The 24,983-nt window shown below is 47.2% G+C and overlaps 1 protein-coding gene across 3 annotated transcripts; it reads right to left on the bottom strand.

Moving 5' to 3' along the window:
* On the bottom strand, positions 3,525–23,419 carry AAR2 (AAR2 splicing factor homolog). Of its 3 annotated transcripts, none has more exons than XM_005688516.3 (4): positions 23,347–23,419; positions 19,619–20,418; positions 15,359–15,588; positions 3,527–4,852 (listed from the first exon to the last, which is right to left on the bottom strand). In XM_005688516.3, exons 2-4 carry the CDS (start codon positions 20,373–20,375, stop codon positions 4,685–4,687), a joined length of 1,155 nt encoding a protein of 384 aa, XP_005688573.2. In that variant the 5' UTR covers positions 20,376–20,418; positions 23,347–23,419; the 3' UTR covers positions 3,527–4,684. The 3 variants fall into 3 exon arrangements, with proteins under 3 accessions (XP_017913295.1, XP_005688573.2, XP_005688574.2); XM_005688517.3 differs by lacking the exon at positions 23,347–23,419 and adding an exon at positions 23,185–23,295; XM_018057806.1 differs by lacking the exon at positions 23,347–23,419 and having other exon boundaries at positions 3,525–4,852.

Genomic DNA, 24,983 nt, shown 5'->3' with positions numbered 1-24,983 from the left:
ATTGTACCAGCCTCCTTACTGGTCTCCCTACTTCCACCCATCCCCCTGCAGTCTATTTCCAACAGGGCAGCTAGTGATCCTGTTAAAACAAAAATCAGACCATGGCACTCTTCTGCTTAAAACCCTCTAATGGATCCCATTTCACTGAGTAAAATGCAACATTCTTGCCACAGTCTCTAAGCCCTGGACAACCTGATCCCTCTGTACAGTTGGAGATGGTCTCTCCTTCCATTTTTCGCTTTGATCACTGCACTCACACCATGCTGACCCCTGGTGCTCCTCTAACACGCCAGACATGCTCCTGCCCCAGGGCCTTTGCACTCACTGTTCATTCTACCTGGAACACTCCTGCCCCAGATACCTGCATGGCTCACTTGTTCACCTCCTTCCAGCCTCGGCTCAAGTGTCGCCCCATTTAAATTGCAGCAGGTCCTCTTGCCCTGCCAGGACTCTCCATTTCCTTCATCCTGCTCTTTTTCCAGAGCATTTCTCACAACTCACATAATCTATAGTCTACTTATTACGCTTATTGCCGGCTGTCCCCAACCCTCACCTCACTGGAATGTAAGTGCCCAGGGGTAGGCACTCAGAAAGTGTGAGTTGGGTAAAGAAGGGAAGCCACGCTCTGCCCTCCTGCAGTTTGGGGTCTCTGCTCTGCCTTCTGAAGGATGCAGACCTCCTCTTTCAAGACAGCTCTCCCAGCCTCTCTGCTCTTGGGTGAAGGTCCCACATTTTTCTTCCAACTGCTTCTCATTCCACAGCTCCGTCTCCTCAAGACGAAACTCCATCTGTCAGCATCCCCCTTGGCCATGCAGAGCCCAGATTTGAGCCAGGTAAAGATGTCTGGAGGCGGACAGAGGGAAAACAGAGAGATCTGGGGAGGGAAGAAGCAAGACAGAGGTGCAAGGAAGATGCCCCTGTGCAGTTGCTTTGAAACTGGCCGTCTGACATTGCACTGAAGCCTCTTGACTTCTCCTATCTTCCTCCCACCAAGGGTTTTTAACTGACAGCCTGAGAACCCTGAGGATCCCTGTTTTCCAGAGACATCTATTGAGCCTGTGCAGGTGAGCCCCAGATTGAGGACACAGGACAGAAGGCCTAGCAGGTGGGGGAGGGGCTGGACACACTCCTCCCCTGCCCCCCAGCAGGGAGCAGCTGACATTACATTTGGTCCTCAACCCCCATCTCAGCAGGGAGGCCACCTGCCAGTCCACAGCAGGTGCCCAGGGTTTGTGAGGAGAACGAGCCAGCCCCAGAGACAGACATTGGATGCTGCAGAGGAAGACGGGACTGGAAGGGCCTAACGACTGCAAAGGCTGCCTGGACCAGCTGTGCTGAGCTCTGGGGTAAAGTAGTGCCGTGGCCCCCGGGGGTGGCTCTGCGGAGTCACAGGGCCACACCGCCTCCAGGATTAGCAGGTAGCTCAGGTGAGCTGCCCAGCTCCATGCTGCTTTCAGTCTTGGCGACCGTGACTCAGCGATGGCTTTGCCATGGCATCCTCTGCTTTTCCAGCCCCCGTTTCAGCAGGGGATGGCATCTCGGTCAAGCCAGAGTCTGATTAGTTGGAGAAACCAACATGTCACAGAGCCCTGAGAATATTAAATAATATTTACAAGGGGATGATGTTGGGAAAGTAATTACCGGTGGGAAGAGGCAATCAGTGGCAGGGAACTCCTCCCCTCAAGTGGTGGGAAATGAGCCGGAGTGGGGCCCCGGAGCAGCGGGGTTTGTCACAGGGACAGCGGAAGGCGTTGGGGAGTCGCTACCTCTGCTGATTCTGTTAATAGGATAAAGCAGCCTGGCAAATAAGAGCCAGGCCCCAGGAGGCCTGCATTTGAGGGGATTTGAAAATCAGGCCAGGTCCTGCCAATAGCTTCACTTTTAAATGTGTTAGAACTGGAAGGGAGCTTAGAGATCAGTGATGCCACTGGTTCGTGGTTTTCAAGGTTTCTGCCTTCCAAAAATACTGCAAGTGTTAAGTAATAATTAATTTGTTTCCACATTTTTTATTCATCAAAGACACAGAGACTGCCAGCTGGGACAAGCAGGGGAAGACACAGTGTCGATGTCACTCCAGCCCCAAACAAGAGTTCTATTGTTGTTTTTTGGTCAGCTAAGCCATATTACCTCGTGTGAATGTAGTTTCCCTTTGAAAACATTTAAAATGACACAGGGGTCCATTTTTTAAGTGGAGGGAGTCTGGAGGAGCCTGGAGTAGCTAAACCAGAAATCTCCACCCCAAGCAAATCCTCTCACTTTATACATAAGCACACTGAGGCCCAGAGAATATACGTGTCTTGTCCAAGGTCACACAGCTGGCTGTCAACAGGGCCAGGGTTAGACCTGGGGATGCAGAGAGAGGGGAAGGCTGTCCTGGATAGGGAAGGGTAGGGAAGGAGTAAACCCTAGTGGATGCAGTGCAGAGCGTGGGCTCTGGGCACCAACAGGCTTGGCTTGATGCCTGCCCCAATCCTTATGAGCTATGGGCCCCTGGTAAAATGAAGCTCTCTGAGCCTATTTTCCTATCCGTAAAATGGGGATAATAAGAGCACTGGCCACATACTGTTGTGAGGATTAAGTGACAGAACAGAGGACTTCTAAACTGTAGCTACTTTTCCTTAACCCATTTGTGTCGGTGGGCAGAGAGGGGTGTCTGTATAGACATAAGACCAACAAGGTTAGAGAACAAGGTCACATGGCCCGGCTTCCAGGTGTTGCCCTGACAAGGTCATCGGGAGCAACTTAGTCTCAGTGGAGCTCCAGGTACTAAGTTGCGATACTGTTACTTCTAGGTATTAAGTCAAAACCTAGCATGCCTCAGAACCCAGGCCGTATCCACATCAACTGTCTTAGTTTCTGTAGGGTGGGACTTAGAAGTTTGAAGTTTGAAAAATTGAAATGACAATTTACACACCATAAAATCTATCATTTTTAAGTGTGCATTTTCAGTGGTTTTTACTATATGGTTGAACCACCACCCCCAGTATCTACTTCCAGCACCTGTTCATCATCCTGAAGAGAAGCCTGGTACCTGTTAGCAGTCATTCCCCATTGCTCACTCTTTCATCCCTGGTCTCCTCAAATTCGTCCACTCTGGACGATTCACACGAACAGAATCATAGGACACGCTATCTTTGGTGGCTGGCTTTTTTCACTCAGCACAGTGTTTTCAAGGTTCATGTATGCTGCTGAATGGATCAGGGCTTCGTTCCTTTGGAATCTGCACTTTTAACAAGCTCACCAGGTAGTTCCGATGAGTGGGCTTTGGGGAGAAAAAGAATAGCAAACCCACACCAGGTGAATCTGCTGGTTACTAGATAGATACAGGGCCTCGATCCTTCCTTCCGGTGTGCTCATCTCGGAGGGCCCATGGTGACAGGCGACGTCGCTGGCCGCCTGCCTCCTCAGAGCCTGCAGAGGTGGGCAGGGTCTTCTGGCACCTGGGAGGGAGGACGTGTGTGGCTCAGGACAGCATCTGACTGCGCGGGGCCCTGTGCATCCACAAGAAGACTCACACAAGGGGATTTGGTCTCAGCGCCAAGACTTTAATGTACATTATGCTCTTGGAAAAACAATTCCAAGGAAACAAGTGGAACTGAACATCTTAACCAGCGGGGATTCTCACTCAGAAACCTGGTGTGAGCCGCAGCCTTGGGAGGCAGTGGGACAGGGACCCTCATCAAGGTACAACAGTGTGAGGTCAGCCAGGGCCCATGTGCGTGATGGGTGAGCCCCTCAGGACACCCAGGAAACAGGAACCATCATCTACTCCTGTGGTCTCCACAGCGGGACAGGGGCACCCAGGCTGACAAGGTCGTCTCTGGAGCTCTGGATAAAGATGCAGAACTTCTACAAGGCCAAAGAAACCTGTCCAGAGCAAGAACCGTTCTCTTTGTTGCTGAATCTCCAGGTCATCAGAAACAGTCGTGGTGACTCTGGTGAGGAACAGGCCCATCTGGGAGGGTTGCCAAGGGCCACTTCTGGGTCTGAGGCCTCAGAATGGAACAGGCGGGAGGACAGTGGCACTAGCAAGGCCTCTGAGGTCAGGGGCTACAACCATCTTGAAAGGTTATCCACTGGGACCTCTGGACAGGAGCAAGGAACTTCAGAGACTATAAGAGCTGACCACTCACCAGATTTAGCCCACTGTCTTATTTCGCCCTCCTCAACCTGGGGCTCCAGAGAGGCCACACGCCCATGTTTTCTGGGATGTATTCCCATCCACAAGGGGCAGGCAGAAATTCTGGCTCATTTCCCTATTACCATGTGTTTAACTTTTAAAAAGTCAACAACTGACATCTCAGACTCCTGGGCACTCCAGGGTTTCCTGAAACCACTCTATGGAATAACCAATCCTTTTTCTTGGGCTTGGGGCTCAACAGCTTCTCTTCTGGAAGGAAGTGGACTGCTGCTGAGGCAGGTCTCTCCCAAGAGCCCGTGTGGAATTCAGTTGGGTTAGCACCATGACCAGGCTGACGGGGAACCCACAAGGTGCCTGCGAGATGGGGAACAGCCTCTCTGGCACTGAAGGGACTTGATTACTGGTGAAGGAGGGGATTCTGGCTTCATCTTTGCAGGACCTAGCAGGGCTCTTGCCCCAGCAAGTCCCAGCTGCACGGGTGGATGGAGAAGCCAGGACTGCGGCCATGGGGAGGGGGCCTCCCCTGGCCGAGAGCTCTCCCAGTCAGCCCGTCCCCGCGCCGTCGGGGAGCTCCACCACCACCGGCGCGCAGTCCTCAGGCTCCGCCTCAAAGTCCCACCGGAACTTCTTGGTCAGGTGAGCTTGGAACCTTTCGGCTTTCTGCCTCAGGGTAGCATCCACAGCAACGCTGCGGGCAGAGGAGAAGAAAACCTACAGAGAACAGAGGAGAAGTCACTCCTGAGAACACGCAGGGGCCGAGAAAGCGGTGGAAATTTCCTCCGGGTGCTCGGCTCTCCGGGGCGGGAGGATCAGCTGCTGCTGGCACAGGCTCAGGACACCTGCTGTGCTCTCCCCCAAACCAAGAAAGAAGGTCCAAGCCCAGATGAGAAGCTGGGGCAGGACGAGAATGGAAAATTACTGTCTTGGGCAGAGATGCCCCACTGAGAATAAGGCCAGCAGGGCCATCACCCGGCCCTGCCCTCTGGTGAGATCTACTGGGCACGTGAGCAGGAACTTAGAAAAAATGGCAGCAGCGACACCAGCTGGTGCTAAGGTGTGGGGGGCTTATGAGCCCCTAGGTCCCGTAAAAAACCCCAGGCCCTAACCCGCTGAGGGTGAACTGCTGCTCTAGTCTAAATAGACTCCAGGTGTGGGTACGCATTGTATACAATGTGAGGTTTGTATTCTCCTTAAAAGCTGTCTTTGATTTTTTTAAAAAATTGTGGCAATATATGCATAACACAAAATATATCATTTTAACCATTAAAAAACTATCATTTAAAACACTGTATACCATTTACCATTTTAAAAGTACAGTTCAGTGGCATTAAGTATATTTACATTATTATGCAACCATCTCTAGAACTTTTTCATCTTCCCCAACTGAAGCTTTATACCCACTAACTCCCCATCCCCTCTCCTCCAGCCCCCGTAACTATCATTCTCCTTTCAGTCTCTATCAATCTGACCACTCCAGGTACCTCATGGGGCTTCCCTGGCGGTTCAGTGGTAAAGAATCCGACTGCCAATGCAGAAGGTGTGGGTTCTGTCTCTGGGTCGGGAAAACTCCCCGGAGAAGGAAATGGCAGCCCACTCCGGTATTCTTGCCTGGGAAACCCCATGGACAGCGGAGCCTGGTGGGCTACAGCTCAAGAGGTTGCAAAAGGGTAGGACATGATTCAGCGACTAAAAAACAATCAAAAAACCCCAACAGGTACCTTATATAACCTTACATGACATACAATATCTGTCCTTTTGTGCCTGGCTTCTTTCTCTTAGCATAATGTCCTCAAGGCTCACTCATATAGCATGTGCTAGAAATTTCCTTCTTTTTTAAGGCCGAATGATATTCCATTGTATGTATATACCACACTTTGTTTTCCGTTCACCTATCAAGGGCCATTTGGGTTGTTTCTATGTTTTGGCTATTATAAATAATGCTGCTATGAACATGAATCTAAAAACATCTCCTATAGAAGCCTTGCTTTTGATTCTTTGGGGTGCATACCGAGAATGGACTTTGGGATTATAAGGCGATTCTATTCAATGCTTTGAAGAACCACCATACTGTTTGCCACAGTGGCTGTGCCGTTTTCACATTTCCATCAGCAATCCAACACCTCTCTCTAACATCTTTTACTTTCTCTTTTTGTTTGTTTGTTCACAATAGCAACCCAAATGGGTGTGGCAAGAGTACTGGAGTGGGTCGCCATGCCCGCCTCCAGGGGATCTTCCCGATCCAGGAACTGAACCCGCGTCTCCTACATCTCTGGCATTGGCAGGTGGGTTCTTTACGACTAGTGGAAACACGGGCAGGGGCAAACGAGTAATGTTCTCTACATCTGAAACTCCATTTCAGACTGTCCTGGATTTCAATCCCTTCTAAGAATGACAGCAAACTCATTTCTCCTCCTCACACTATTTTACTATTTTCAAAGAAGTTTCACAGAGTAGCCCAAGAGATCCTCACGAGGCCCTGGAAGACACACTGCTGCTGCTGCTGAGTCGCTTCAGTCGTGTCCGACTCCGTGCATCCCCACAGACGGCAGCCCACCAGGCTCCCCCGTCCCTGGGATTCTCCAGACAAGAACACTGGAGTGGGTTGCCATTTCCTTCTCCAATGCATGAAAGTGAAAAGTGAAAGTGAAGTCACTCAGTCGTGTCCGACTCTATTATGGAAACAGAAGCTAAGGGGAGTTAAATGCCTGGGTCTAAATTACCAGAAAGGAAGTAGTTTTCCCAGACTCCTCACTGGCTCCCTGAAAGACCACCCTAGACAAGCGGCAGGAGGGTGAAAGCAGCAATTTGATCCACGTCACCCTGGTGCCCCAGTGACTGTAGACCACCATGGAAGGGATCTGGGCTCCAGGGGTCTTGACCTGACAAAGGTAACAGGTGGACTCTGCAGCTGCTTCTAGAGGCAGCCCCCTCCCGCCTGCCTCTCCACTGCCTTTCCGGTGGCAGGTGGCGTGAGGCTCACGTTTGTAGTCTTTGTTTGTAGCCACTCTGTTCGGGTGGGAGCAGGGACAGAAGTGACAGGGGAGGGGGTACAGAAGCAGAAGGTGGGGGGGTTACAGAATTTGGTTTCATTACTTGAGAATCGTCGACTAAACACAGGAGCAGGAAGCACAGTCACAACAAAACACGGGATCAATAACTAATTAGAGGGGCTGTGTGAGCTCAGTGGCCAGCGGGCAGCGGGGAAGCCGGCGGCCTGTCTGCGGGCGGCTAATAGAGCGTGCTCTGGAGCGCTGAACTCGGGGGAGGGGGCTGGTATGGGAAGCAGAGAAGCCTTGTTGCAAACGGCCTTGGTGCTGGAGGCCCTGCATCCTCATGGGTCTGTCTCCAGGGGTCCTGGGGGGCCTAATGGCTCAATTAGCAGAAGCCTCCACTCCTTACACGCTACATTGGGCTACTCACTTCACAGTCCTTCCTCTCCAGCTGCCCTGAGCAGCGACCCAAAGATGCTCCATCGTCTCTGCGTTTCTGCGCACACAGGCGATTCCCTCTGCTTATAGCACCCTTCCACCCCTGCTTTCTCCCCCTGCACCTACAGCTTTCTACTAGTGACCCAAACTCAGCTCAGACGCCACCCTCCTTGGGATGTCTTCCCAGACCATGGATGGACCAGGTGCTCTTCTGCGCTCCCCTGGTGCCCAGGGTTACCTGGGACATAGCCTCACTCTCAGTCAGTGGTAATCCATTTACTACTGAGCTCTCCCAAGAGATGAGGAGGAACTCCCAAGCACTGACTCCTTTACATACCTGCATCCTGCTCCCCTGGTACGAAGTCTGACGTATATAAAGGACCCATGATATGTTTAATGAACAAAAGACAACCATAGGTTCTATGAAAATCCATTTCTGGGTTCCTTTGGCACAGTGCCTGCACCAAATGATTGCTCAATAATTATGTGATGGTGCCGAACAGAGCAAGGGACTCATCCTGGGGAGGAGGTGGCTTATTTACGAGGCCCCTAATGCCACTGGCTCACAGGCCACCTCCGTGTGACAGGACTCTTATAAAAGCCCAAGCTGAAAGAAACTTAGCTCCAACCTCTGCTTCCCCAGTACCATGCCTGAGCTTCCCTTACGGCGTTTTTCACTCTCTGCTTGCATTACAGTGATCTGTGATCTATGCCCCCTTCAGAGTAGAGGTCACTCCCTAATTATCCATGTGACCCGCATGGCAGATTGCCCAGGGCCTGGCACAGAGTTAGAGCCCACAGGATGCTCCCTGAATGGATATGAATGAGACAGAGGGATCGCCCTGCATTCAGCAACGGCCAACAGCGAGGGACTGGAACAGGCTGGGCTCAGACTCATCGTTCACCCTCCCCACTCACCCCCTCAACACCACCAGCGGGGCAACATCAACTCTAGGCAGGTACAACAGAAGCCTTCAGTCTGAAAAATAAGGCTTCAGATTTTAAAAGGGCTATGTCCTTTTTGAAGAATCTGTCAGTCTAATCCTTGCTACAAACCTGGAGGTAGAAGAACAGGAAATTACTATTCCCATTGTACAGATGAGGATGGTGATAAATGCTGAGCAAGTGATACGGGTCAAGCAAGATGCAGTCCAAGTAGGGAAACTGAAATCCTTCTTCCCTACCAAGACCTTCCTTTTGTCTTGACACAGACTTAATCCACCCTTGATATTTTCAGCAGTGCCTGTGGGGAGCCAAGGGGCCTGGAGACCAGGTTCTTCTGGAACTGTGCCTTCTGTGGGCCTCCGAGACCCAGGGCACAGTCCAGGTTGACTGCTTTAACAAACCAACTTTACTGAGGCATCATTTATTTACAATTAAGTTCATCCATTTAAAATTTCGATTCATTTTGATGAATGTATACATCCATACACTGACTTCCCCAGTGGCACGGTGGTGAAAGAATCTGCCTGCAATGCAGGAGATGCTCAAAAGACCCGGGTTTGATCCCTGGGTCATGAAGATCCCCTGGAGAAGGAAATGGCAACCCACTCCAGTGTTCTTGCCTGGAGAACCCCATGGACAGAGGAGCCAGGTGAGCTACGGCCATGAGGTCGCAGAGAGTCAGACACGACTGAGCGACTGAACGACAGACAATATACCCGTGCAGCCAGTATACGACGTAATCAAGGCAGGTACGTGTCTGCTTATAGCTTCTCCTTTTGGTACCTAGTTCTACGAGTTTAAAGGCCCACATCCCATCACTATCAGGATACTGAACAGTTCCATCACTCCAAAAATATTCCCTCATGCTGTCCCTTAGGGATCAAATCCTCCCCTGTCCCCTAGCCCCTGGGACACACTGATCTATTTTTGTCCCAAGAGTTTACAAAATTCACCATTCAGAAGAGGAGATATTTAGACAGTTTCACATTGAGACAGATGTTTAGACAATTTACTTTGATTCTCTTGTTTTTAGATTAATTGTATGCCTTCTTATGTAGATTTAGTAGCGATCTGGTTACTGTGAAACAGCAAACTTTTTAAAAATCACTGAGAAATGAATCACCTTAATATGGGAATATTAACCCTGGATATTATAAAAATACTTTTGAAATAGAAAAAATAACATTTTATAAACATCTGTATTTATCTAAAACTAAAAGCAAACCCATTGGGGATTTTTCTTCAAATGTAAAAAAGGTATTAATACATCTACCATGAAGTCTATATATTGTAAAATTGTAAATTATTTTAGTCAGAAAAGTGAAAGCTTTCCTTTAAACCCAAGTTAAACAAATTGAGTTCAGTCAGGTCACCTTGAGAAATTCAAAATGCCACGGTAGATAGCTGAGTCACTTCTTATCCTATTTTTTTGGCTAGACCAAAAAGATGCAATTTTCTAATTTTTTAGACTCCCAGATGATTATTCAACTTAGAATGAAACTAGCCAGAGGTAGAACATTTTATTTTCACTTGCAGAAGAAGAAAGTGGTGTTAAAAGCAAGACTATCACTTCACAGTGATTATCAAGAAGGCAAAAAGCAGCAGCAATCATGCTTTCTAAGGTCAATTTAAAGAATTTAGGATGTTTTATCTGGGGCTCTAATCACATATGGGAGAGTCAGAATTAAGGTTCAGCCTTGTCATCCACCAGGTCTGGCAATCTTGGGCAAAATTATTTGTTTCCTCATTAGTAAGGAAATCAGTAAAATGGGATTATATACTTAACTTCTTAAATTGTTGTGAGAGCTAAACAAAATAATGTACAGGAAATGTGCAGAAGCGATAGCTGTCAGCAGGAGGTGCAGGAGCAGGTAGGTGAGGTTTATCGTGGCTGCTGTTAGGATAAAACACAGGTACGTGTTGTTTTATTGCACTTCACGGGCACTGCATTTTGTTACAAACTGAAGGTCTGTGGTAACCCTCCATGAAACAAGTCTATTAGTGCCATTTTTCTAACAGCATTTGGTCACCTTGTGTCTATGTCACATTCCTGTAATTCTCAAAATATTTCAAACCTTTCACCACCAAAAAGATTACAACTCACTGAGGGCTCAGATGGTGGTTAGCATTTTTTGGCAATAAAGAATTTCTTCATTAAGGTTGTTTTGGGACATAACGCTATTAAACACTTAATAGACTATAGTATATGACAGTATATGACTTTTAAAAAATTATTTATTTACTTGGCTGCACCGGGACTTAGTTGTGGCACACAGGATCCAACATTTGAACCCTCAGCTGCAGCATGTGGGATCTAGTTCCCCAACCAGGAATCGAACCTGACCTCCCTGTGTTGGGAGCATGGCGTCTTAGCCACTGCACCACCAGGGAAGTCCCAGTGTATGACTTTTATATACACTGGGAAACCAAAAAATTCATGTGACTCACTTTGGGTGATATTTACTTTATTGTGGTAGTCTGGAACCGAACCCGTATCTCCAAGGTATGCCTGTGCTATAGACATTGTCAGAGCTAGTGTTCTCCCTTGAGAGTTAAAGATGGACAGTACTTAGAATACTGGCAAGAAATGAAGCTGGAAAGCCTATTCGGCCTACTGTGACTAAAAGTATTTAAAAAAAGAAAAAGGTTACATGACTATATGCCTAAATGCTATGCAATCAGCAATAAGAATTCTTATTCTGTACATAACTCACTTTATAACATACTATTAAATTCAGATTATCCTTTCATTGGCTTTAAACAAATCATGATGACTTAAGTTGCTTTAAGTAAAAGAAAAAACTGTATCTATTTTTGTAAAACAAATAATTTTTATTCATGCTAAATCCACGGGATTTGTAAAAATCCCAGTGGCATCTATTGAAAGGGGCCTCTAATGGCAGAGGGCATTACATAGTTGATTTTACACAAGCTAATGTGGCTGTCTAAGTGCTCACATATAGACATCAGCCCCTCTCTGTGGGTAGCAGCCATTTAAACTCCGAAGCAGGAAAGCTGGTTCCACTTACTTGGCGACCTGTGGGGAGAGCAGGGGACTGGCTGCGAGGCTTTTATGGGCTGATTCATTCCCTCACAGACACCGGAGCTGAGTGCCTGTGTGGGGGGCACTGGATCTCAGTGCCAAGATGGCACCAATGTAACTCACCATGGAAAAGGCGAGAAAAACTTTTGTAATATCTTTTCCACATTTTGCCTGTTGAAATCTGTGTCATCCTTCAAGCCCATGGCCAAAGGCCCCTCCTTTACAAAAAAGCCATTCTTGATCCTCCATCTCTTAAATCTCAACCCGCGTGAATGAACCAACCAACCAACCCTCTCTGGTGCTCCTAACACTCTTTGATCAGACTTCACTGTTTACAATATCGTAGCACGGTCATCTGTTTACATTGTCACAGGAATTATGCACTGTGCCCATCTAAAAACACCCAGTAACACAACGTAAAATAAGCGCTAAACCTCAACCAGGTGTGGAAGATAACCAGATGGACAAAAAGGCTTCCGGAAAAAGCCCATGGCTCGGTGGGGGAGTCAGGCAGATAGCACATACATTTCAGCAAACACAGCCTGTGCCATCTAATAGTGACAAGTACAAAGTAGGCTACTAGTATGGCAAGGAGGGAGAGATTAGACATGGAGCCACAGAGAGCGATGCCTAGCGGACACCTTGTGGGATGAGGGGTACACAGCAGGCAGGGAGAAAAGCAAGATTCAGTTAAGAAGACGTGAAATACGGGTATAAAGTTTTAGTTGTACCAGATGAAAAAGTTCTAGAGATCCGCTCTATTCATAGTTAACAATACTGTACTGTATCCTTGGACTGCAAGGAGATCAAACCAGTCAATCCTAAAGGAAATCAACCCTGAATATTCATTGGCAGGACTGATACTGAAGCTGAAGCTCCAATACTTTGGCCACTTGGTGTGACGAGCTGAATTACTAGAAAAGACCCTGATGCCGGGAAAGACTGAAGGCAAAAGGAGAAGTGGGCAGCAGGGGATGAGATGGTTAGACAGCATCACCAGCTCAATGGATATGACTTTGAGCAAACTCCAGGACACAGCAGAGGACAGAGCAGTCCATGGGTTGCAAAGTCGGACACGACTTAGCGACTGAACAACAATTCCACACTTAAAAAATTATTGCGAGGGTAAATCTCACGGTATGTATTTTTTACAGTGAAGAAAGTAAAAGGGAAGCATGAAACAACATGGCCGGTCGGGCAACTTGCAGGGGGACCACGGCCGCTGAGGCTGATGGGGAAACAGGGGAAGGAAGGAGACGCTGGAGCACAGGTTAGCAGCTAGATCAACATGGACCTCGGGACCTAGGTTTGCAGGCAGTAAGGACCACAGAGAGACAGGATCACAGGTGACTTTTGGTGGCAGAGTGCGAGGCAGACGGATTAACAAGGATAAACACAGAAGTTGGTAAAGTCGGATGCAATCCAGATGAGACCAAAAGGCCTGGGTTAGGGAAATGGTACTGCCTTCTAAAACACTTAGTGCTATCTGGAGTCATTTGGTTAATTCATTTGTTTACTTTCCCACCAAAATATAAACTCCAAGGGACTATGTCTTGCTCATAGCTATATTTCCCACCCTAGATCAGAGCCTTGTATACAGCAGGTGCTCAGCAAATACCTGCTAAATCAATGAAGTGAAGCCACTGCACAAGCCCCTCAACTTCCAGAGTTATATGTCAGCTACCTGATAACAGGGACTCTTCCAACAGTATGGTGGCTTCAGAAAAGTGTTCTGTACCTCCGAGAAACAGGCTATCTCACGTATGTGTCCCTCAACACTTTCAGAAGAATGTTGTACATAAAGAAAGGATGCGCAAAAACAGATGCTGATTAATTTTTTAAAAGGCACATGTCCTGGATTTTTCCAAATAATGACACTGAATTTTCTTGATGAAAACTCCAAAGACAGAATGCCTCTAACCATCAGCTTTGCACACCCCACCTGGATATCGAGCAATCCAGCTGGGCCCTTTATGCTTCATAAATCATTGCTGGCAACAAAGCCTCAGCAATTAGAGCTCAGCTGTTGGTTGCACTGACAGCGGCTGGGACGGCCAGTGACACAGTGCGGCTCTCCTATGTTTGCGCGGCAGCATTAATGCGCATCGCAAGGGCAGTGTGCGTTCCCGTGGGCCACAGCCACTGCCAGAGGCAGGCTAGCAGGCTGCGGCCTCCTACTGCTCTGCAACCCACAGCCCAGTAACTGCGGGGTGGATTCCCCTGCAGAGGAAGAATACAGGGATTTAATTTCTCTGTTACATCAAAAACCAATAAAAGGGCAGTTTTATAACTTGTATGAAGTGGAATATGCCAGGCTCAAACCATCAGCTTGCCTGACTCATCCCTCATCTGCACATGTCCTTCAACTTCCAGAGTTTTATCGCAGCTGCTTGATCACAGGGACTCTTCCGACAGCATTTTGGCTTTAGAAAAGTGTTCTTTACGTCTGAGAAACAGGCCCCTGATGGTGTCACCATTAATGTCAATCAAGACTCTTTCCAGAGGGGGAGACACTGTATTCAGTACATAGGGGCATAAGCACAGGCCTGAAATCAAGACTAAGGCCTGGGTACAAATCCTGACTCTGCCACTTACCAGTTCTGTGACCTTATGTGAATGATTTAACCTTTGTAAGTCTCAGTGTTCTCATCTGTAAAACGGGAATAATCCTCCCTGCCTTATGGTGCTCCAGAGAGATTAAATGAGGGGACCCACATAAACAGAGAAGCATGGTGCCCATTAAATGTCAACAGGCATTTCATGACTGTTCATTCCTCCCCTTACCATGCGTGGGAGTGGGAGATGAGTGACTGGCCCCCTTTTAAGGGGTAGGCCTATGGGGGTCTCCCACACAGGGAGAAGAAAGCAGTCCCGAAACAAAAAGTATGGAAACTGACAGCCTGCAGCTCTGCCTCTTCTACACTCAAGAAAGTTACAAAACGTGAGCGACAGAGGCTGTCCCAAGAACATAAAGGGAGCTAATCTGTTTGCAAAGGGAGGAAATAGCGCAGGATGAAGATTTTAAGTTGTTTGAAGCTTCTTCCCTAATTACCACTCATAATGAAAATTTAATTGCTGAGTTAAAAGCAAATTTCACTTTTTTCTATCAGAGGATCTCTGCAGAAACTGGCACATTTTGTTTGAACAGGAAATCAAAGTTACTTTCGTGCTTAAATGAGATCTAAGCAGTTGCAGATGTTTCCTTGGGAATAACTAGCTTCCAAACTCTGTCCTACTGGGTTGCAGCAACTCACAGCTCTAGGCTGGGAGGAAGAAAAACTGTTTTGAGTGCAGTTGCTCAAAGGGTGGGGCTGAATCAAATTCCAAGTGCCCCACTGCTAGGCATGTTGGGGTGAGGCAGGGAGAAGAAGGTATAGAGAGAGGGTCTCTGGCATTAAGGAGCTTACAATTGAGTAGGAGAAAGAGAACCAGGGAATAGTCTATGATTAGGAAACTGAAATGAAGAAAGCTTGGCTCAGGAAAGCACTGTTGTTCAGTCGCCAAGTCGTGTCCGACTCTTTTGTAACCCCTTGGACTATAGCCCGCCAGGCTCCTCTGTCTATGGGATTTCTCAGGCAAGAATATTGGAGTGGGTTGCCATTTCCTTCTCTGGGGGATCTTCCCACACCGGGGATCAAACCTGCATCTCCTGCATTGGCAGGCAGATTCTTTACCACTCAGTCCCTGGGGAAGCCCCAAGGAAAGAACAGCAAGAGATAGAAATGTAAGCCTCTCTGGGTGCTTTCACACACCGTGGCCTTCATTCTGACCCACTTGGGTGTCAGCCAGAAGCCCGCTCACCTGTAAGGTGCTGGTGAGGAAGTTGTCCTGGGAGACAATGTCCACAAAGAAGTCGGCGGGGATCTCGCCGAGCTGGTGGTACAGGATGGAGATGAGGTTGACGTAGAGGGTGTGGTGCTTCATCATGGCCTCTTCTGACCGGCACAGAAGGTTCAGGAGCCGCTTCCAGTGCTCGAAGGCCTCATAAACATTCCCCAGCAGGAAGCACACGAAGGCAAACTGGAGCTCACCTGAGAGGTGCAGAGAGAGATCAACCTGAGGGAGAGGGTTGCCGGCTGACTCGACTAAGCCATCAGGGCCACTGGGCCTCAGCCTGAAGTGGCTGTCTAGCCTTGTCACTCCTCCAGAGCCTGGCATGGGGTTTTGCACCTAGCAGCTGCTCAATAAACGTTTGCTGAACTGCTAGAAACTCAAGCCATGAGAAACCCAACTGGTTTTGGATTTCTGTAAGATCCGACTACAAGAGAAGAGGCACACCAAGTATCTACCTAGCATTTAACAAGTTAACAAAATGGGTCTGTGGACATTACGCCAAGTGGGTCCTCAAACTGGCTGCCCATCTGAATTACTAGAACTTGGGAAAAATAAAGCTGCCCGAGCCTCACTGTGAGAGATCCTGGTTGCGGACAGACGATGGAGCCTTGGCATCTGTAGCTCTAACAAGCTTCCTGGGTGAATCTGATGCACATGGTCTGCTTCAGGGGCAGGGAAAGGCTGTGTAACACCACGGAACCCTCAGCCCAACTCCATAAGGTGGTCAGGGAAGGTGGTATTTGCCTCAGTGTATAGATGAGGTCAAGAGACTTGCCCAAGGTCACACATCTAATGCTTAGCAACTGAACAACAGAAAGATAAAACAGATTTCTATTGGGTGGGAATGGTTCTAGGGCCTTCTAGAACAGGAAAATTCATGAATACTTGTTCCAGGGTGAGGCTGCCAGCCAAATTATTTGTGTTTGTTTAATCATAGGGCTCTACGATTTGCTTGCTATGAGCAGCTTGTGGCTAAGAGCATGGGCTCTGGAGCCAAACTGCCTGGGTTCAAGTCTCAGCTCCACCACTTCCCAGGTGTGTGACCTTGGGCAAGCTACTTAATCTGTTTATGCTTCAGTTTCCTTATTTGAGGGAGGCAGTAGAGATTATGTCAATCAATACAGTATTGCATTGGCCCCAAATTTCATGCCAGGGTTTCCATAACATCGTATGGAAAAATCCAAACAAACTTTTGGGCCAGCCCAATACATATAAAGCACTTAACACTTGGCGCAAATTAGACTTCCCTGGTGGCTCAGACGCTAAAGCATCTGCCTACAATGTGGGAGACCCAGGTTCGATCTCTGGGTTGGGAAGATCTCCTGGAGAAGGAAATGGCAACCCACTCCAGTATTCTTGCCTGGAAAATTCCATGGATGGAGGAGCCTGGTAGGCTACAGTCCATGGGGTCGCAAAGAGTCGGACACAACTGAGCGACTTCAATGTCAATGTCAATGTCGGCGCAAATTAGCAATCCAGAAACCTGTTATTATTCCCACATTCCCAGCAGATCCCTGTCGCAAAGAGACCTGACAGTCCAGAAGCCATTGTCCTTGGGTGAGCAGCTGGGTCTCTGGGTGCCAAGATATACTGTTGCTGATCAGACATGTTTTCTCTGGCTTCAAATTTAAGGGGGACTTCTGTGGTCTATCTACACATGGGCCATGAAAAGAACAGATGTGGGACGTCCCTGGTGGTCCAGTGGTTGAGACTCTGCCTTCCACAGCAGGAGGGGCAGGTTTGATCCCTGGTTAGGGAACTGTAAGGTCCCACAAGCTGTGGGGTGTGGCCAAAATTTTTTAAAAAGATGTACTCAACACTAAACACCTCTTTAAACACATGGTGTCCAATTTCTGTCACTTCTGGAGAGCTGGAAAAACTAGTTCTCTGTTCCTAGGCTTGTGGAACTAAGTTTGATTTGAGCAGATTGCTACGGGGTCTAGACATTTTGGACATTTGATTAATATTTTCAAAGTATAGTCAAGTTTCCTCTGTATGACAGAGGTTAATGATTTGCTTCTTCAGTTGGCTTTACCTGGTTAGTTTGTGGAAATACAAGCTGCTTCTCTGAATTTAGGGCATTCATTTCAATTTATACATCTCTGGCTTAGTCTAAAATTAAATTGAGATGAGAAATAATTTCAAAGAGCTGTCAAAAAGATACAGTGATCCTTGCAACAGACCTTTTCTCAAGATTACTTTGAAGAACTGAAATGTTTAGGAGGTAGAAAACAGGATTTCTGTTCATTTTGAAGCCAGGATCTCAAGTGTTACTTATTAAATGAAAATTGATACACACCCTTAAAATGTCCCTCTTTATCAGCTGAGCCTATTATATAAAAGGCCCTATATTCAAAATTCTCACTGATCTTCCAATAGAAAAATATGCAAATATTAGACTTGTAAAAGCAAAAATATTAGTAGCTACTAAAGCTGTGACAAACGTTTGCTGTCACTAGTAATCAAAGAATATAAACTGAAACAGGAAGTCACTCTTCAACCATCCAGTCAGAAGAGGACTTGGCTAAATCACCGTGTCAAACGCCATGTCAAAAGGTGATGGGCCACAACCTCATTAGCTGGCAAAGATGCCTGACCTTTTCCTGGCAGCATGCACTCTCTGATCCAACAATTTCAACCCCAAAATACGCAGAAGGGCACACCAGGGGACTCTTACACTTACAATATGGAAACCAGGAACATCTTCAAAGATTTATTAACAGGGGCTGGTCCAATAACTATGGAAGTTCAGCAGCCACTAAAGAGAAGTGACCATTTCAGTGACATGGAATAATATTTATATTAAAGCAAATTACAGGATAATATACTGTAATCCTGCTTTTGTAAAAATATCATGTATACACAAACATAAAAAGACTAAAAGGAAACAGAAACATATTAAACTGAGAAACACAAATGTGTACCTTAAAAATGTGCATGTATCTTAAAAACATTGTGTATGACTTAATTCCTTTTAAATTGTCAAGGTTTAAGACCCAGAATATGGTCATACTTATTTATGTTCTGTAAGGATTTGAAATGAATGCATATACTGAGGTTGTTGGGTGGAATGTTCTATAAATATCAATTAGATCGTATTCGTTGATGCTATTGTTGAATTCCTATAAATATTTGCTGATTTTCAATCTAATTGTCCAATCAATTTTTGAGTTTAGTGTTGAAGACTTAAAACTATTGTGGGTCCATCTATTTCACCTTTCAATTCTATCAAGTTTTCATTGACATATTTTGCAATTCTGTGGTCCGTTGCACACAAATTTAGAATAGCTATGTCTTCTTTGTGGACTGGTGCTTTATCATTATATAACGTCCTTCTGTGTTTCTCGTTAAAAAAAAAGAAAGAAAAGTACAACAAAGTGAACAAAGACGGCTATTTCCAAGTGGTGGGATTTGGACTTTCATTTTTGTTTTCCTTTAAGGATAAATATGTTATTTTTTGTAATAAGGAGGGGAAAAACAACAATAAAGACTGAAACAGTTAAAAGAAAATCACTGTTCTGGTTGAGAGTCAAGAGTAAACTGAAGGGGGGGCAGGTGGAAGGCTCCCAGGAACACGATGGGCCTGGGACCGGGAGCCCTGGTCCTGGTCTCACTTCAGCTATATCACTTAGCAGTCAAATCCGTTCCCTCTATGGACCTCAATCTGTAAAATGTAGTGGTGGGCAGGTGAGGCCACACTATGGGTTCCCTCACATGGGACTGTTTGCATCAGGCTCACCTACAGCACTTGCCTGTCAGGCAGACAGACAGGTAAAATGCTGGGAACCTAGTCCAGATCTCTTGAATCAGTCTCCAGGGGTAAGGCCTGGGAATCTGTACCTAAATAAATAAATAAATAAATATATATATATATATATATATATATATATATATAGTTTATGTATTTGGCTGCATCAGGTCTCAGCTGTGTCATGCAGGACTTTTTGTTGCGGTGCACAGGGTCAGTAGCTGCAGTGTGTGGGCTTAGCTGCTCTGTGGCCTGTGGGATCTTAGTACCCCGAGCAGGGATTGAACCCAAGCCCCCTGCATGGCAAGGCGGATTCTGAACCACTGGAACACTAGGGAAATCCCTGGGAATCTGTTCTTTTACCAAGCATTCTGGATAAGACCCCCTCCTAGCCTCAGCCAAGAGGAACTCCCTATTCTCAAGCCGCTCGGCTACACAGCGCTCCCCTGGCCCACTCTCAAAGCCGTGTTCCTCCTCACCGAGCACGTCCTGGGGGCTGCAGGGGAACTGCTTGCTGAGCACAGTCTCCAGGGCATAACTCAGGTCCATGCTGTGCCTGGTTATCTCGGCCGGCGTGGCACCTGCCGGGAACATCTGTGTGGGCAGCTCGGAGAAGCGGATCTCTGTGCCGGCCCTGGGCTTCATCTCGGGCAGCCGGGCCAGGCCCTCCTGGTAGCTCTTGCACTCGGTGCCGCAGCGCGGGAGATTCTGCCCCACCCGGTCCTTGGTGTGCTTCATGGAGAGCACGGGCAGCACCTCTGAGAAGGCGCAGATCTGCCGACTCTCGGGCTGCAGCCTCTCCACTGTGGCCTCGCTGATGAAGTTGGTGAGGGAGATCCACTTCTTGAGCGTGGCGTAGGGGTAAGGTCCCAGGAACTGGTCCAGCTCCTGGAGGTTGGCCCTCATGGCCTCCACCTCAGCCTCTGGGGCTGGGGACAGGTCGATCTCTTCCCGGGCCGCATCCCAGCGTAGGACTTTCAGCCCCCGCTGCTGCAGGTTAAGGAAGAAGCCCATGCGAGGGCCCACCTCCCTGGGATTGGCCTTGTCCACCGAGCTGTAGTGGAGGAAGTGGATGCCTGGCGGGATCATCTTCACACCTCGGAACTTGGGCCCCACTTCCCAGGAGTTGTAGTCAATGCCAAACTCTGTCCCCTTGGGCATATTCAGGATGACCACGGTGGCCCCTTCAAAGAAAAGGCGCCGGGCAAGCTCAGGATCCATCTGCATGGCAGCCATGGGGCCAGGGGTGAGTGATCAAAAGGAAAACTTTTCTATTCCGCTGAAAAAGAAAGAAGTCAGAGTTAATCAGAACCTTGGGAAGGATTCTTCATTTGCTGAGCATTCTCTTATGTGCCAGATATTGAATTAGACCCCTGAAACAATTCAGTTCAGTCATTCAGTTGCGCCCGACTCTGCAACCCCTTAGACTGTAGCATGCTAGGCTTCCCTGTCCATCACCAACTCTGGAGCTTGCTCAAACTCATGTCCATTGAGTCAGTGATGCCATCCAACCATCTCATCCTCTGTCGTCCCCTTCTCCTCCTGACTTCAATCTTTCCCAGCATCAGGATCTTTTCCAGTGACATAATTTTCTACCTTAATTTTCATCACAGGTAAAGAAAACAATACTCAAAGAGAAGACGGTTTTTGTTTCTGAGTTTAATGAGCGAGAACACTCACTTCACAGCTGGAAAGACATCAGTTAAAGAAAAGAGACATGTTCAAGATCACACAAGGACCCAGTTAGAACCTGGGTACCCTGCCCTCCAGGCCAGTGTTCTTTCCACTGTGCACTTCGAAGCTCCTTCAGATCTCCTTCAGATCTGTGCACTTTTCAGATCTCCTTCTCATAACAGAAGATGAAGGTGGAGAATGCCTGGTTAGTCCACTCTAAAGGATTAGTGTGCCTAAACTGTCTTAAACTATAATTCTGTCTAAAACTTAGAAGATTCGAGAAGCATCCACCCAGTTTCCTATAAGCCTCAGCAGAGGCCCAGAAATGGACAGAAAGTGGAAACGGGGTGCTTAGCATCTAAAATTCACAAAAGGTTTGGGCAGTGGAGAGCTTTTCAACCACAATCCTCTTCTCCTGCATATATACAAATACATATATAAAATATGTATTTTATATATATATATATATATATATATATATATAAAGAAGTCTAAAGTCCAGGGAGTGAAACAACTTTCCAAAGGGTCCACAGTCAGTAGCACCTCTGGACTGCTCACCCAAATGGATCCAGGTGGCATGGCTGGCCTCGGATCAGTATTTAGAAGACAAAGACCTTAGAACATTTATTTTTATCTACCTCTGAACTACCCAAGAGGACACACTGATAAGACTTCTGTAAACAGACATAGTCTCTGTATTTATAAGGATGGGTCCAACATGAACTAATTTTAACAGAACACGTCTAACTCTCTACTCCCAAGACACCTACCTATTCAATTCAACAAATAACCTTGGAGAGCCTGCAGGATTTTTGCCAGACACGAACAGAAATAATCATGGAGAAGACAGTTACTGCCTTCCAGGCACTTTCAATCTAGCCAGACATACCAACAAGACCACAAAACTTCACAAACAGAAGAACCAGCTGCCTGTTTAATTCCTGTTACTCATTTTATTTAAACAAAACAATACCATGAGGAAAGGAAGACCAACCCTTTTCCCAATATGGAAAGGACATATTTTATTGTCTTTACCCAAAACCCACACAAATGATTATGACTCTAAATCAACATTTTTTTTTCAAACTGCAAGTCACAATCTGATAATGGGTTAAAAGATCAACTTAGAGGATCTCAACCAACATTGTTTGTTTTTTTTTTTAATAAAAGGGCAAAATTTTAAAAACTCAGAGTACATCCTAAAAGTAAAGCTAAGTACTGTTTTCTGAAGCTTTGTGTGTCTGTATGGACTCTTGGTCACCATGTAAAATGTATGCGTTACTGTAGGTCACAGTGCAAAAAGTCTGAAAGCCACTGCTCTAAATAATTTATATCATCTTACTATCCCCAATCTTGAGTTCAAAAGGCACTTAATATATTTATTAAATGAACAGCTATTGCATTTAGAATAATTGCTCATCAATTAGCCATTTTCTCAGTGGCATCTTTGTGCTCCTCTTTGATAATGCCACTTTTTTCTTTCTACTTCCAGCAGATTGTAATTCTCTTCACTATATCTTCCACAGCTGGCAAATGACCTGGCACAAAGAAGATGCCTTGAGATACAGAGAATCACATCTACCCACTTCTCTCCACCACATCCTTAATCTAAGCTACCATGTCCCTCAGCCAGATTGTCCCTGCAATCCCTTCTCCATCCAAAAGCAGGAGTGACCTTCTCAAACCGCCAGTCTAAGCATGTCACCACCCATACTTAACATCCTCTGAGAGACTTCTCACGTGGCTCTTGGCAAACCAAAATTCCCACTGCGACCTACAAGGGCTGTATGGCCTGGTCCGTGGAAACTCCTCCAGCTTGTCTCATATCATGCTTCCTCCACAAGCTCTGCTGCAGCCAAACTGACTCTTTCAGACCCTCAAACAGAGGCTCCCCTGATAGAAAACTCTTCCCTCCTCTCTGTCTCAAACCATTTTTCTGATCTTGCTTAATATTTACCTTCTCAGCCACGCTTCCTCGACCTGGGGCTAAGTCAGATCTCCTGTGATGTGCTCTCAAAGTGCTTTTTATCTTTCCATTTCACTGATCACAGCTGCAAGTTTGCAAATATTAATAGAGGGCTGTCACCTCCAGGAGATGCGGGTCTTTCGTATCTCTAGCACATATTAGACGCTGGCTAAACATCTGTTTAATAAAAGCACGATATCCATTTTGTAGATGAGAAACAAAGGCTCGGTTCGTGGAAAAGACCTTACCGAAGATAGAGAAAACCAGAACCACGTCAGGCGGAGCCAAGGCCTCCGAGCCCGTAAGTTCTAAAGTTAGGAAAAAAGAAGTTTCCCAGGTGCCCCCAGGAAGTTCTGGCGACGGCGTATCTGACGGTTACAAGGGGAGCAAGTAAGAGTAACCCACCTGAAAGAGGCAGTAACCCACCGGCTCAAGACCGGGACGCCACAGTCCCAGCTCGGTGCCCGAGTTCAGGCCCTCCGCGATCCCCAGCCGGAAAGAAGGGTAGCCGGACCACACAGACAACGAAAGCAGAACAGTTAAAAGAGGACAGGAGGCTGCACTCACCGACTGGTCTCTCGCCCAGGTCCTGGGATCGCAGAGGCGCACCGGAAGTTCCCCCTCTTTGGCGCCGGACGGGAACAACAGGGGAAAGGGGCCGGGCGGGTCCCTGGGTCGCGGAAGAAACGGCCCGTGCCAGCAGGTTCCGCCCCATGGAACATTGCCTTTGGCTACTTTGAGTTACTGGATTTAGTTCTTGAACCCGTGGATAATAACTTTCATCAAACGATGCATTTTATATCCTGGTACAGAAACACATCCGCAAGTCACGGCTTTTCGGTTTCGATCAGTCGTGGTCTCTGAGGTTCGGGTCAAGGTCCTAGCTGTCCAGTAGCCACAGTCAGAGGCTCAGTCGTAGTCCTGGTCAGCCGATCTCAATCAGAGTGAGTGTCACAGTTGACCCTTTATCACCTGGTCTTAGCTTCCAACCATACTCTTCTGGCGGAGAGCTTCAGAAACCCAGGCCAGAGAGACCCAGGCTAACAGCCGCAGTCACCACAATGATCCTTCCTGCCATAAACACCCAATATCTTCTGGCAGTGCAGGCCTAGTATGAAATCTTAGGCAGGCTGTATATGCACCTTGAAGCAGGCAACCTGTCTTGTTCTCTGCTGTTTTTCTGGAATCCACACAAAGACCCAGTTCAACACATATATTATGCATTTAATTAATGACAGTGATTCTTTATTAATCAGTGACTTCTATTTTGGAGCCTAGCTCTGTGCTGGGTGGTTGTATCGGTCAGGGTTCAATCAAAGAAGCAGAGCCAGCGGGAGGTATTTAAGAGCTTTATTACAAGGAACTGGCTTATGTGATTCTGAGGGCTGCCTAAGGAAATTCAAAATCCAGAGGGCAGGCCCCTTGGGTATATGATTTCTAATCCTTGCACTAACCCTAGTAAGCAGACTCAGTATTCCCAACATGCAGAAGAGAAAACTGAGGCTCCGAGCAGTTGCACAGCCAGAGAGAGGCCAGGCTAGAATGCAAACCAAGGTCTGACCGGTGACCGGCTCTTCTTGTCTCTGTGCTGCTGCTCTTTAGCTTGCCTGTCACAATTCCTCAGTGACAGCTAGACATGCCCATCTGTCTCAGTCAAAATTCATCTCTTAGTGGGTTGCAGACTAGACTGGGCCCTGCAGTCATGGTGGATCACAACGAGCTGCCACAGGATTAGCCAGAGATGGCCTCTATCAGTCACAGTCATGCGTGTCATTCTCAGCCTGTCATGTCAGTTCCATTTCCTGCACGAAGAAGCTCAGCTCCCTCCCTACCCTCCCCATTCCTGGTCTTGGGCGCTGAGCATCATGGTCTGTTTTCATAACAAGCTCCCTGTTCCAGCTGAACTCACCATCTTCTGAGACTCCGGGGCACTGAACTCTGGGCACAGGCATCGTAGATGTTAGCCCAGGAATCTCACATGGTGGGTTGCATGTCTGTTCAAATCAGGTTTCTCAACCTTGATACTATTGAGATTTGGAGCCAAATAATTCTTTGTTGTAGGGCAGCTGTCCTCTTGTGTTGTAGGATGTTTAGCAGGATCCCTGGTTTCTACCCACTGTATGTTAGTAGCATCCCTCAGTTGTGACAACCAAAAGTATTTCCAGACATTGCTAAATGTTCCCTGGGTGACAAAATCACACATA

The sequence above is a fragment of the Capra hircus genome, chromosome 13 (genome assembly GCF_001704415.2).
Source record: "Capra hircus breed San Clemente chromosome 13, ASM170441v1, whole genome shotgun sequence".
Lineage (NCBI taxonomy): Eukaryota > Metazoa > Chordata > Mammalia > Artiodactyla > Bovidae > Capra > Capra hircus.
The sequence above is the reverse complement of the archived record's forward strand: the minus strand, read 5'-3'. Positions and strand labels throughout refer to the sequence as shown.